Here is a 15,313-nt window from a genome sequence, read left to right on the forward strand (position 1 = left end):
TTCTGTTACTCCCTTTGGTTGCCACTTAACCAACCTGAGAAGTCTCTAACCTCTCTCCACGAAGTACCTCAGTGGGTACTGAAGTTTTAACACAAAGGGGCCATTTATTCTGCCCCGGGGCAAGGAAAGTCCCAAAGCTATCAGGATGGTATCCAATCATCCTCTGGCATACTGCTCCTCTCTACTCCCCCTCCCCCACGCATTCTTTTACAGCTTTGAGAACAAAACAGTACCTTGGTATCTCAATAACTTATCTTGACACACATGCACACACCCAGGAGATCTCTACAACCAGTCCATGGGTAATCTTCATTTTACATCCTTAAGCTTGGATGAATTTAGAAACTTGTCTCAAGTCACGCAGCTATTAAGTAACTGTGTAGGAGCTGTGAGCTATGTGCTTTGGATTCTGGAGCAATGAGGGCGTGGTATTATCGCAGTTCCTATAGAAATACCTTACTCAAGGTCATGTGTGAGTTGCAGTGATCAGACTCAAATTCAGAAACTTCACATACAGAAGGGGAAAGTCTCCGTGTGGATGCTCAAATAGAGGGCTGGGATTCCTTTAACCTTCTCCATAGACTTTTTTTTTTTAAGATTTTATTTATTTATTTGACAGAGATCACAAGTAGAGAGGACAGGCGGCGGGGGGAGGGGGGCAGGCCCCCTGCTGAGCAGAGAGCCCGATGCGGGACTCGATCCCAGGAGCCTGGGATCATGACCTGAGCCGAAGGCAGCGGCCCAATCCACTGGGCCACCCAGGCGCCCAACCTTCTCCATAGATTTAAACCGATTTTCAGATGAGAAACAGAGGCTGAAGGTGTGACTTACTTATAGCTACAAAGTCAGGACCATGTTTATTGGCTCCCAATATATGTTCTTCCCATCGTACCAAACAGAAAAGGACCGTGAGCGGCTCAAAATCTCGTCTCTAGGAAAACACAACGCAAAAACACTTTAATTCAGCTTCCCTCCACGGGAAAATTTGGCGCATGCGCGGTATGTACCAGAGACTCCGTGGCGCCCTGAGTTCCATTCCACTACGCATGCGTTACGCTACTCCTGTCACCCGCCCCTTCGCTCTGCGCAGTTCCCGCCGCTCCCCGCCCCTTTTCCGCCCGGATGTCCGCCTAGTTTTGGCGGATGTTGTTGTGAATCCGAGAGACACGTGAGGTGCTGCTACGTCATCACAGGCACGCGAAGGAAACATGGCGGCGGCGGGTGTTGTGAGCGGGAAGGTAAGTAACGGCCCCGGCGAACGTACCTGCTTTTCTCTGGGACAGGGGTACTTTTGTTGCTTGGAGGCCGGTCGGGGAGGGACGTGAAGGCCATTCGGAATCACGAACAGCTTGTGGCGGATGTAAGAGAAGAAGACTTGGTCGTGTCACCTGTTCTCTGGAGATTGCCGGCTCAGTCTGGGAATTAAAGACTGGCTCCTGCTCCCAAGACCAGCTAGGCCTCGGCGCTGTTCTGCTCTGCACTGCCCCGCAGTAGGGGGTCTTTATTTTTTATTGCTTTTTCTAAGAGACAGGTTGCCTAGTTCCTTTCCTTTTGTGGTTCACTTTTTCCTGAATTTGGTTCTTTAGATCTACTCTGACTCCAGCGTCTTTTTTTCTTTCCCCTTGAGGCGTTAATCTAACTTGCCTGTCTTTCTCTGCATCACTCTGGTGAAGGTGTCTTTGCCCTCTTTGGAAGGAGCTGAAAACAGGTGCTGTGCAGCTGAACACTTAGAAGAAAAGAGTGTTTTGGATTCATTTTACCAGCCTGCCGAGTTGGCTGGTGCTTGTGAGCAGCAGGGCATGTTTCCACTCAGGGAGCAGGAGATTTACACCATCCCACGCTTGTCTAAGAAGGCGTTAGTTAAGGTATTTATTTCTTAGAGGTTTTTATGAGGTTCTCTTGGGGAGTGTCTGTGATGCTGTCATAACTTCCTCCTAGTTCGTTAGGAACTAGGATTACGTGCAGGGGAGATTTCGTTGTATATTGCCTATATACGTTCCGAGGGCACATCTTAATGCGTGTTACTTGGGACTATCATGACATGCCACAGGCAGCATTTCCTAGTGCGGGAGTGTTTCGTAAACAGTTGGGTCTGGTGATGACTCATGGAAAACTAATGACTACATATTTACTTGTCACTGGTAGCTTCCTCTGTGCCCCAAATTTTGGTCATTTTCTCTATGCTGCTCTCCTTAATGCACTTTGAATTATTTGACGATTGTGGTTTGGTGTATGGACCACTAGACTTGGCGGCAGAATAACACATATGGTCTTGGTTTTGCTGTTACTTTGAAGTGTGACCTTGGGAAACTGAGCAAGTATGACTTCTTTGTCCTTCATAAAATTTTTTCTCCAGAAGAGTGGTGGTGCCAATTATTATTTTTTGTATTGGGGTTATTAGGATTACATGAAATAATAAAAACATTAAGAAAGTTTTCATACTTCTACATATTGGCTGTTTTAAATGATAGATTGGGTATAGTTTTTTGGATTATTCATGCTCTTTGATTGTCTTAGTTTTTAAGTCTTCATAATGGATGCTGATTTTCTGTTTGACTCATTACATATTTGAAAGTTACCCTGCTTGATTTTCTGCCTGGACCCATCCAATTTAGGTCTCTCTAAGGAGGGATCCTTTCCATTTGAGCTACGCTTCCCTCTTTCAGGTGTGGGCTGTTTTTGAGAGAATCCTTGAGATGATGAAACCCAGTTGTGAAATGTAAGACTTTTTTCACTCTTTGCTTCCAGTCACTCTCTTTCATAATCTGACATTTAAAATTTATTTATTTATTTATTTATTTAAGAGAAAGGTAGCATGTGCAGGGGGAGGGGGAGGACGAGAGGGAGAGAGAGAGAATCTCAAACAGGCTCCCGGCTGTGCATAGAGCCCCACACAGGGCTTGATGCCATGACTCAGAGATCAGGACCTGAGTCAGTATCAAGATTTACACGTTTAGCTGAGTGAACCACCCAGGAGCCCCCATAATCTGACTTCTTAAAATTAGTCTTTTATTAGATAACTGTGCTTCATCATTTCATTTATTTCCACTCATTGTAAATTGACACCCGTTACCATCATACCACCTAAACTATTTTCCTATGCCAAAAGCTGCCCCTTTCCCAAATAATACTATCATGATCTGCAAAACTCATTTATTCTTCCCTCAGTGAGTTCAGATCTAGCTTAATGGTATCATCATTCAGTGGTTGTGTGTAAAACAAACTTGGAGACATCCATTTCAATAAAAATTTATCAACAACCAAGTCCTACCAGTTCACCTCAAAGAACTTTCTTAAATTTCTTCATACTTTTCATTCTCTGTGTTTAGTACATTTAGGCTGTCATTAGTCTTGCATTCTTAGCTGATTTTTCTGATTTGTTGCAATTTCTTTGCCCACAGTCCCCTCTCTCACTGCCACTGGAGGGTTTTTGTTTTTTTGGTGATGAACATATCTGATTGTCTCTTCTTTTAAAAAAACAAAATCTGGGGTGCCTGGGTAGCTTGGTTGACTAAGTATCAGATGCTTAATTTTGGCTCCGGTGGTGATCTCAGCATCATGTCATAGAGACCTGCGTTGGCTCTGCACTCAGCATGGAGTCTGCTTACGATTTTTTCTCGCCCCCTGCCCTTTCTCCACTTGTGCATGCTCGCTCTCTTCTCAAAATAAATAAAATTAAAGAAAAAATCTTTATTTTGTTACTGTCACCATTAGAATAATATTATAGGCTGCTTAACATGGCATTAAAGGCCATGTTTCCTTTCTGGCTTTATCTTACTCTTCCCTCCTTTCCAGTTTTGTTTCTTTGGGAAAGGGGAATAGGGAAAAATATACAGATGTGAGAGAGTGAGTGTGTGTATGTGTATGCATGTGTATTTCTTTGTCTCCACACCCTTCCCACCCAAAGGTTCAGCTAAGACCTATCTAGCTTAGAAACCTAGAGCAGTGGATGTTAACCAAGGCTCACAAGAACCACATGTGGTACTTTTAAAAAATGCAGATGTTGGTGTATAGAATCAGTGTTGAGATCTAGGACATAGAGTAATTTTTCTAACAATTGTGTTTTGCTTGCTTTGAACTTTGAGTGTAGGAAGTAATCGAGTTAATCTCTGTCATATGGAGAAGCAGTGTAAGGTAACAGTTAAAAGAGTTTGGATTTGGGATCCAAACCAGTTTCAAAATTAACTTCTCACTTACTGGTGACTTCAAATTACTTAATATTTCTGTGCTTTATTCTCCTCATTTGTGATATGGGGATGATATAGTACCTACTTTATGGGATTGTGAAGAGAATAAGTAAATAGAACAAAGCCTGGCATGTGGTAGATGCTGTGTAGGTGTTACTCGTAATCTCAGTTTCTCTGCAAGTCACTGTTATATGGTTTTGGTATGGGTATAAACTTCATTTGAAGTCAGTTCTAGCTCTAATTCTCATTGTTACTTTAGGAATTGAAAAATATCTTGTTTTAGAAATCACGTAGTTTTGATGAATGAAAAATCATCACAGCTGGGCAGTGGTTAAGGAGATGGAACTTGATGGGTTCAAATTCTGACTCCACTGCTTTATGGCTGTATACTTTGGGCACATTACTTTATTTTATTTTATTTTTATTTTAAAAAATTTTTTTTATAAACATATAATGTATTTTTATCCCCTGGGGTACAGGTCTGTGAATCGCCAGGTTTACACACTTCACAGCACTCACCATAGCACATACCCTCCCCAGTGTCCATAACCCCACCCCCTTCTCCCAACCCCCCTCTCCCGACCCCCCTCCTTCCAGCAACCCTCAGTTTGTTTTGGAGATTAAGAGTCACTTATGGTTTGTCTCCCTCCCGATCCCATCTTGTTTCATTTATTCTTCTCCTACCCCCCAACCCCCCATGTTACATCTCCACTTCCTCATATCAGGGAGATCATATGATAGTTGTCTTTCTCCGATTGACTTATTTCACTAAGCATGATACCCTCTAGTTCCATCCATGTCGTTGCAAATGGCAAGATTTCATTTCTTTTGATGGCTGCATAGTATTCCATTGTGTATATATACCACCTCTTCTTTATCCATTCGTCTGTTGATGGACATCTAGGTTCTTTCCATAGTTTGGCTATTGGAGACATTGCTGCTATAAACGTTCGGGTGTATGTGCCCCTTCGGATCACTACGTTCGTATCTTTAGGGTAAATACCCAGTAGTGCAATTGCTGGGTCATAGGGTAGTTCTATTTTCAACTTTTTGAGGAACCTCCATGCTGTTTTCCAGAGTGGTTGCACCAGCTTGCATTCCCACCAACAGTGTAGGAGGGTTCCCCTTTCTCCGCATCCTCGCCAGCATCTGTCATTTCCTGACTCATTAATTTTAGCCATTCTGACTGGTGTGAGGTGATATCTCATTGTGGTTTTGATTTGTATTTCCCTGATGCCAAGTTATGTGGAGCACTTTTTCATGTGTCTGTTGGCCATCTGGATGTCTTCTTTGCAGAAATGTCTTTTCATGTCTTCTGCCCATTTCTTGATTGGATTATTTGCTCTTTGGGTGTTGAGTTTGCTAAGTTCTTTATAGATTTTGGACACTAGCCCTTTATCTGATATGTCGTTTGCAAATATCTTCTCCTATTCTGTCAGTTGTCTTTTGGTTTTGTTAACTGTTTTTGGGCACATTTCTTAACTTCCTTGTGCCCAGTTTTCTCATTTTAAATGAGGGATAATTAGGGGCGCCTGGGTGGCTCAGTGGGTTAAAGCCTCTGCCTTCGGCTCAGGTCATGATCCCAGGGTCCTGGGATCGAGCCCCACGTCGGGCTCTCTGCTCAACAGGGAGCCTGCTTCCTCCTCTCTCTCTGCCTGCTTCTCTGTCTACTTGTGATCTCCGTCTGTCAAATAAATAAAATCTTTAAAAAAAAAATGAGGGATAATTATATTTCCATCATGGAATTGTAAAGAGGATTTATAAATGAGTTAACTGTAAATGTAAGTTGTAAATGTAAAGTTGTAAATGAGTTAATATTTGCAAAGCATTCAGAACAGTGCCTGGTGTCAACTAAGTGCCCAGTAAATGTTAGCTGCTGCTATTACTAAGGAAAATCTTTCAGACTTCTTAAACATTACAAGATTATTGGTTAATTTAATTTTTGCTACCATTTTCCGCAGATTTAAGCTGCTCACATATATAAAAGCAGTATAGTTATGTAAAATAAATTAGAAAAAAGGTAAAAGGAAAGTAGGGATAAGAAAGGTAAATGGTACTGGAAGTACGTTTATTAAATAAACTGTATGCTTTAATGGGCCACAGTTCAGCTCTAAGTTTTTTACCAGCCTAAGAGGGTAACCTGATCCATTATAAGGATTATAGGACCCACACTCAAATAAAACCCAAAAGCAAAACCCCAGAAAACTAGTTCCTGAAGGGTAGACCAGAGAATAAAGTCTTCTGTAGGTTCTTTGTACTATATAATACAATGTACTTATGTGGCATAGTGCATCTTTTTTTTTTTTTTAAAGAGATTTATTTATTTGAGGAAGAGGGGAAAGTGTGAGAGTGTTTTAGGGAGGGGCAGAGGGAGAGAGAATCTCAAGCACACGCCATGATGAATGCACAGCCTGACGTGGGACTCCATTCCATGGCCCCTGAGATGATGACCTGAGCGGAAACCAGAAGTTGGATGCTCAACCAACTGCACCATTAGGTGCCCCTGTATCCTTTTGGTAAGAAAAAGGACCCTCTAATACCTCTAGTATGCTGTTCGTTTTATGCCAGCGGGTAGTTCAGTAAATACAGGGTACCAATTTGATGCCCTCAGTTCTCTGATGATTTGACTTAATGAAGAGTAGGTTTTTGTTAGCATGAGTGGGCGAATTCAGTTTTGCATAAATACTGTTCTTAGCAGTGCTTTTGAAAGTAGATTTGAATTTGATTATAAACCCTGATTAGTTCTTAAGTTCAGCATTTTTTTTTTTTTAACTGTCTGTAGAACAATGTTTTAACAGTCAACCAAACAGAGAAAGTGACATTCTGTTGTGAATATTGTGGGGAGTTATAGGGACACTGCCTGTATGGACGATCTTTTGTCTTCTATAATTGGTGGACAGATTTGAGTTGAATTACGTTAATAATTTAACAGAATGAGTTGAATTTACCTATCACAGAAAAGGCAGGAAAAAGGAGATAGCCTGAAGTAGGTTTTGGCCTTAGATCCACTGCCCTGATTGTTAGTTTACTTTCATTCATTTATTCACCAAATACTTATTAAGCATCTGATTTGTTCCAGGCACTATAGTAGGCTTTGGCTGTATATTAGATAGCCCTTACCTTCTATCTTAAAGACTTAAGTTCTTTAGAGGGAAAATACTCAGTAGCATCCACTTCTTTGCCTTGTCTAAATAAGAAATGCAAAATGAATTTCAAGTCCTTGAAGTAGGTGCTATTTTTCCTGACTGTATTCTGAAGACCAGTAAACTGACTCATTATGAGGGCAGGGCCTGACGTGTTTCACCTGCATCTAGCCAAAATTCTGGCACATAGTATGTATTCAGTGAGTACGAATGAGCAAGAACGTTGTTTGATTTCGAGAAATTGAACCACACAGGAATCATGGTCCTAAAACCAAAACCTCAAACCACCCAAATCCTGATTTTGACAACCATATGTCCTGTTGTGTACAGTTTTCATACTTCGTTTTCCCTGCCAAATAAATTGGAAGAGGAAGTGAAAACACCATTTATATCTTCACTAAAGATGTATTGCAGATATATTTTTGCCATATAATTTGTTCTGTTGTAGAATATCATAAATTGGTAAGTTATTAAGCTTGGAGACTCTGATACAGACTTTTTATAGTATCTCAGATATGTGTGCTAGAGAAATGATTAGGCTTTTATATTTTTACATTCAGTGCCTGTGTCCCTTGGGTAGCAATCATGGGATGTCTTTACTGCCTGTGCATTGTGTTCCTATTAGGAATGCTTGGTGCAGGTAACTGAGAATTTCTCTTTGAAAGGAGTCTTAAACATGCTGTGCATGTCTAGTAGCCCAGACTTTTGTCTCAGTCTTTTTCTTCTCCTGGCTTTCCATTTGCCGGCTTCCCGTGCTTGCTTTGGCAGCACATATACCGTTAGTTTTCATTACCTTTTACTTCATTGGAATATGATTTTTTTCTTGTTTTTCTTTCTGACTTAAGTTTGTTTTCCTATAAAGTGTAGAAATTCTTCATCTTCTTTCAAGTCTTAAGTAGTAGAAAGAGAGGCATTGCTGGTGTCCTTTCTTTACTTTCTGTAGCACAGAGGACCTACTCATGTTCACAGTATTGGAATTGCTGACTTCTTCAGATTGGAGTATGAGCATTTAGTATACTAGAATAATTTTGTCGATGTCTTTATATTATGCACCTTATGCTGATTGGCTTGTTATTGTATATCCTTTGATCAAATAAAACTTGTCAGAGCGGATCTTTGGATCTCAGCCCCAGACTAGTGTAAGAACCTTGATCAAATCACTTAACGTCCCTTGCATTTTTTTCTCCGTTACAAAGTGGGGATGGTAACACATACCTAATTGTGTTACAGCATCAAATGTGATAACATACAAATGCTGTGTAAGGTAATGCTTAATGGAAACATTATGTGCTGATAATAGAATTTTAACTTTTCTTTTTATTTGGCACTAGAGATTATGAGGAAAACCCGAGGAAGCCTGTTTGGAAGCCTGTTTTACTAAATGTATTGCTTCAGATGAAATGCCTGATATCATAATTATCCCCCGTAGCAAAATAATTTTTCATATCAAACAAGCTTGGAGATAGCTTTTCAAATTCTAATTATTACTATTGATGGAGAAAGGAAGCAGAATGTTCTATGGCAGAGATACTCCTCAGGAATCAATTCATTTATAGAGTCTAAGGAAGAAGAAATAACTGTTTTTTATATTGTGTAAGATCCGAATTTTAGTTGGCCTTCTGTTTTTGTGTTTTGAGCTATTGAAGGTAGTTGATAGCCATAGAGTAGTGTTTTATTAGGCACATATACCCAGAAGTTGGAGTGATGAGCAGATATATGCTGTAAAAAAAAAAAAAAAAAAGTAAAATCACTCCCACAAAAGTAGAGTGAAGTACTATATTAAAATGAGTGATTCAAACCAAGACGATATAAAGGGAAGTACTAAGCTTTTTATGTTTAATATTTAGAAGTTCAGATGGGAGAAAACCAAAGATTTTTGTTTGAAGACCATATTATTAAATAGTTAGCTGCTGCATTGGTTTATAAATTAAAGACATTTAAAAATTGTTTTTAGGGGACGCCTGGGTGGCTCAGTTGGTTAAGCAGCTGCCTTCGGCTCAGGTCATGATCCCAGCGTCCTGGGATCGAGTCCCACATTGGGCTCCTTGTTTGGCGGGGAGCCTGCTTCTCCCTCTGCCTGCCATTCTGTCTGCCTGTGCTCGCTCGCTCTCCTCTCTCTCTGACAAATAAATAAAATCTTTAAAAAAAAAAATTGTTTTTAGTCCTAAGCAGCATTATTTTCTACATCTGTGTCTGATTTCAGAAACTGCTTTCCTCTAGAGAAGCCATGTGGAGTTTTTTTTTTTAGTAGGTTCTTGAGGCAGTAACAGTTGAAATTTAATGGATAAAGGCATTGGGAAATCTCCACTCCTTCCTTTGGTATGCATATGGTCTTGAGTCAAGTCACTGAACAGCTTTGTGTCACAGTTTATTCTTCTGTAAGATAGAGATGGAAATAAGGTCTATTTCTGACACATTCAATTTGGGTCTGAGGATTAAATGAGATGGAAATGCTTTGAAAACAATAAATAGTTAAAACTGTTATTCAGTTGTTTCCTATTTGAAATAAATTATGTACTGATACAACTAGTTTGGTCCCTTTAAATCTCATAAGACTTCATAAGGTTTAGGAGCTCAGGAAGGTAAGTTTATTAATTTCATTCTATTTCTGGCGGAATTAGTAATTTGTATTGGTTAACATCACACCCTTCAAATTAGAAAGCTGAACATGACTGCTTTCTAAAGACAGTACCTAAGTCTGGGTTTGGAGTGGTGGATTTTTAGGCATGTAATTTGTGCTGAAGAGTTAAGGAACACAGAACCCAGAATGAGTGCAGCTTGGATTTTTTTGTAAGATGCCTGGTACTTAAATGCTTTTAAAATATTTTCTCAGCTGAATTACTTAGGAAGCTCAACTTTTTCTTAAATGAAAAAGAGAATAAGTAACACTTGACCAATATATGCATGGGAAAGAAAGAACTTTAATGTGCTTCAGTTAGGTAAAGTGTTTTATTTGGTTCTTTAGTATTCACTAACTTTATTAAAGTTCCAGAATCTGTTTAGTGTTAATAGTATCACAGAATCTTAGGTTCCATTGTTAATGATACCAAGCTTTTCTGGGCGAATGAGTCTCCCTCTTTCTGCTATGAGAACTTTGAAGCTCCTTTTTTAAAAAAAAATATTTATTTTTTTTTATTTGAGAGAGAGTGTGTGTGTGTTGGGGGGAAGGGGTAGAGGGAGAGAATTTCAAGCAGACTCCCCACTGAGCGGGGAGCATGATGTGGGGCTTGATCCCATGACCCATGAGATCATGATCTGAGCTGAAACCAAGAATGGTGGCTTAACCAACTGAGCCACTCAGGAGACCTGAAAACTATGAAGCTTTTAACTACTGTTTTAGCTGAGACTTAGGTGGAAAATATGCTAACCTGTGCTTTCCAGATATGTCTTTGATCTGTTTCTCTTTCAAGCTTGAGATTTTAACGGATTTCTTTCCCTTAACCTTTCCATACTTCCATATTGTGGTCCCAGATATAATTATCTAGTTTAACCTCTTGTTTTAGAAATTGATAAAGTGAAGTCTGCAAAGGTTATAGTTTATACTGCTGCAATTTCCTTTTTTACTTATTAAAATTACCTTTTTTTTTCAAAAATTTTTAATGATTTTATTTATTTGAGAGAGAGAGAGAGAGAGCATGAGAGGATTGAGGTCAGCGGGAGAAGCAGACTCCTGGCTGAGCAGGGAGCCCGATGTGGGACTCAGTCCCAGGACTCCAGGATCATGACCTGAGCCAAAGGCAGTCGCTTAACCAACTGAGCCACCCAGGCGCCCCTAAAATTATTTTTTATTACTAAGCAATGTGTAACTGTATTTTAACTTCGAAATATTCAAGTAGGTTAGAGGCATTAACATAGACAATTACAGTTTTCTTTCAGTCTTTCAGTATCCCATTCTCTTTTACAAGTAATCTGTTAACATCTTAAAGTGTGTCCTTCCAGAACTTGTTCTGGGTATTTTACAGTAATTTAGAGAAGCTTTAAAAAAAAAATAAAAATGTCATCATACTATATATAACTGGCAGTTTTTTTCCATGTTTGATCATTTGATCTGTCATTTCCTTTATTGATTTCCGAATAGTATTCCCCATAGAATGACTGTCCTAGGATATATCTGATCATTTCACTCTGTGGATTTTTAGATTCCTCACTTTCCTTTTTTCCTCCCTCCCTCACCCAACCTGATGCTATAAATAATAGTATTGTGAATAGTCTTAAGCATATCTTTATGCACATTTGTGAATAAATCTGTGTACTTTAAAGGTTTTTATCTTTATGCAAAATATACAGAATTGTCTCTCACTGCTTCCCAACTCATACCGTCCCCAGTCTTTGTCTTCTGCTTAATGTTGGTCTGGTTCTTAACAACTATTTCATTGAAGGCTATCTTGGGTTTTTGAAATCAGAACTTCTCTGGTGGGGGCTGCCTGGGTGGCTCAGTGGGTTAAGCCTCTGCCTTCAGCTCAGGTCATGATCTCAGGGTCCTGGGATCGAGTCCCGTATCAGGCTCTCTGCTAGGCAGGGAGCCTGCTTCCTCCTCCCTCTCTCTCTCTCTCTCTTCCTCTCTGCCTACTTGTGATCTCTATCTGTTAAATAAAATCTTTAAAAAAAAAAAAAAAAAAAAAAAAAAAAAAAAAGAACTTCTCTGGTGATCTTGTTTACTAGAAGGACTCTTTTCCTGACATATAACTTCATATCACAAGTGATAACATAACATGGGAATAACAGTAAAAGTAATGTACTTTATAACGTAGTAGCAGAGTTCTTTGGTACGAGATTGCCTGGATTTTAACCTCCACTCATTAACAGTCCCTTACTATTTGCATCAGTGATCTGAGGCATTTAACCTCTCTTTCAGTTTTCTCATTAACGCAAATGGGCTTTCCATTCTAATGATAAAGTAGGATACAGTTATAGAGCCTGTGGTCTAGGGTTTTGGGAATTAAACTATAACCTGTGGAGTTCCTTGTGCATAAGTATTTCATAAATGTTGGTTAAAAACAGGAAGATGCATACCCATTTACATTGATAACTAGGGCATGATGGTGATGGGTTGTGATAGTGCTTGTCTTGCATGTTGGTCTCCATGGTATACTGAATAGTGATGTGGTAAACATAAAATGTCCACACTACCCAAAGCAGTCTACAGATTTAATACAATCCCTGTCAAAATACCAACAGCATTTTTCATAGAACTAAAATAAATAATCCTAAAATTTGTATGGAACCACAAAAGACCCTGACTGGCCAAAGCAGTCTTGAAAAAGAACGGAATTGGAGATATAACTGTCCCAGGTTTCAAGATATACTGCAGGGACGCCTGGGTGGCTCAGTGGGTTAAGCCGCTGCCTTCGGCTCAGGTCATGATCTCAGGGTCCTGGGATCGAGTCCCATGTCGGGCTCTCTGCTCAGTGGGGAGCCTGCTTTCCTCTCTCTCTCTCTCTGTGTGCCTCTCTGCCTACTTGTGATCTCTCTCTGTCAAATAAATAAATAAAATCTTAAAAAAAAAAAGATATACTGCAAAGCTGTTGTAATCAAAACTGTATGTTACTGGCACAAAAATAGACACACAGCTGGGTGGAACAGAACAGAAACCCCAGAAATAAACCCATGTCAATTAATTTTCAACAGAGGAGGCAAGAGTATGCATTGGGGGAAATACAGTCTCTTCAACAAGTGGTGTTGGGAAAACTGGACAGCTGTATGTAGAAGAATGAAACTGGAGCATTTTCTTATACCATACACAAAAATAAGCCCCAAATGGATTCAAGACCTAAAGATGAGTCCTGAAACCATATAAGTCCTAGAAGAAAGCATAGGTAATAATTTCTTTGACATCATTTATAACAACATTTTTCTAGATATGTCTCCTCAGGCAAGGAAAACAAAAGCAAAAATAAACTATTGGAACTGCATCAGGATAAAATCCCCTTCACCTATTTCACCCATCCCCCACCAGGAAACAATCAATAAAACTTAAAGGCAGCCTATAGAATGGGAGAAGATCTTTGCAAATGACATATCTGATAAAGGGTTAGTACCCAAAATATATAAAGAACTTATGCAGCTCAATACCAAAGCAACCAAATAATCCAATTAAATGGGCAGAAGACAAGAACAGACATTTCTCCTAAGAAGATACACAGATGGCCAAAAGACACATGAAAAGATCCTCATCATCACTTATCATCAGGGAAATGCAAATCAGAACCATGATGAGATACCACCTCATGCCTGTCAGAATGACTAATCAATACAAGAAACAACTGTTGGCAAGGATGTGGAGAAAAAGAACCCTTGTGCACTGTTGTTGGAAATACAAACTGGTGCAGCCATCGTGGAAAACAGTATGGCGATTTCTCAAAACATTAAAGGAATTACCATAAGATCCAGTAATTCCACTACTGGGTATTTACCGAAAGAATACAGAAACACTAATTCAGAGGGATACATGCATCTCTATGTTTATAACAGCATTATTTACAATAGCTAAAATATGAAAGCATCCCAAGTATCCATTTACAGATGAATGGATAAAGAAGATGTGATATACACCCCCCCACACACAATGCAAATATTACTCAGCTATAAAAAGATGAAGTTTTGTCATTTGCAACAACATGCATGGATCTAGAGCGTGTAATGCTAAGTGAAATAAGTCATTCAGGGAAAGACACCATATGATTTAACTTATATGTGGAATTTGACAAACCAATGAACACAGAAAAAGAGACAAGAAAACAAGGACCTTAAATATAGAAAACAAACTGGTGGCTACTAAAGAGCAGGTGGGTGGGGGATGGGTGAAATCGGTGAAGGGGATTAAGAGAGGGTATGTGTTGTAATGGGCACTGGGTATTACATAAGACTGATGAATCACAGACCTGTACCCCTGAAACAAATAAGATATTACATGTTAATTGAATTAATTAAAAAAAAGTACACTTATGATGAGCACTGAGTAATGTATAGAATTGTTGAATCACTATGTTGTACACCTAAAACTAATATAATTGTATGTTCATTATACTGGAATTAAGGAAAAAAGAAAAAGGTTAACATAAACAGAAGTTTACACTCTATTCCAAACTTGTATATGTCAAAAGTACTTAGGTCTCAAAGTGATGATTTTATTTCTCTTATTTCTGTCATGAAAAAAAGTTAATTTTTGAAGTAGGTCCCAGTACTGGAATCTTAATTTATAATATTATGCTAATAGAGGATAAGTCTTAACTTGACATGGTTCAGTTTACTCAGGAGTTAACTTCAGTCTCCCTTATATTCTCATAGGATATTATTGTTCAGGACCATGTTTTAATTATATCTAACTGTAGTCTTTCGCATGATTTTACATATACACGCACTCAGTAAATATTTGTGTGGATGAATACTTTAATCATTCCTAGAAGTCCTCATCATTACTCTTGAAAACTCCCATATTATTCCCTGAGTTTCTATGCTACTGTGCTACAAAACTCATTGAAATGGTTTTAGTGTAAAACGTGCTGTTCTGGGAATGGTTAGAAAGCATTGATTCCTGGGGCGCCTGGGTGGCTCAGTGGGTTAAGCCGCTGCCTTCGGCTCAGGTCATGATCTCAGGGTCCTGGGATCGAGTCCCGCATCGGGCTCTCTGCTCAGCAAGAGGCCTGCTTCCCTCTCTCTCTCTCTCTCTCTGCCTTCCTCTCCATCTACTTGTGATCTCTCTCTGTCAAATAAATAAATAAAATCTTTAAAAAAAAAAAAAAAAAAAAAAGCATTGATTCCTTATTGTATTTCATCTGTTCTTATTTTTGAATATTTTCATGGCCTTTTTCAGTTTGAAACCAGTATCTTGCTTAACATTAAGAATATATTTTAAGTGGAATTCACTTGAGACATGTATTAATTAATGTGACATCTTTGTTTATGGGGATGATCAAGATTGTGATTACTGCTAAACCAACAAACTTCTATACAGCAAACTTCCTTCCAATTTATCTTAGTTTA

General features: G+C 39.1%; 1 protein-coding gene across 3 annotated transcripts in view; it reads left to right on the forward strand.

Moving 5' to 3' along the window:
• Positions 1-1,103: 1,103 nt before the first annotated feature.
• TBC1D15 (TBC1 domain family member 15) overlaps positions 1,104-15,313 on the forward strand; it is a 66,453-nt gene continuing 52,243 nt past the window's right edge. Inside the window, exons 1-2 of one of the 3 annotated variants that reach the window (XM_047741060.1) lie at positions 1,182-1,238; positions 1,674-1,865. In XM_047741060.1, the coding sequence (XP_047597016.1) occupies positions 1,209-1,238; positions 1,674-1,865 (222 nt within the window). In that variant the 5' untranslated portion in view covers positions 1,182-1,208. Of the gene's footprint in view, positions 1,239-1,673; positions 1,866-15,313 lie in introns of all 3 variants that reach the window. The other 2 variants (XM_047741061.1, XM_047741062.1) reach the window with 2 other exon arrangements.

This window comes from Lutra lutra, chromosome 8 (assembly GCF_902655055.1).
Source record: "Lutra lutra chromosome 8, mLutLut1.2, whole genome shotgun sequence".
NCBI classification, from domain to species: domain Eukaryota; kingdom Metazoa; phylum Chordata; class Mammalia; order Carnivora; family Mustelidae; genus Lutra; species Lutra lutra.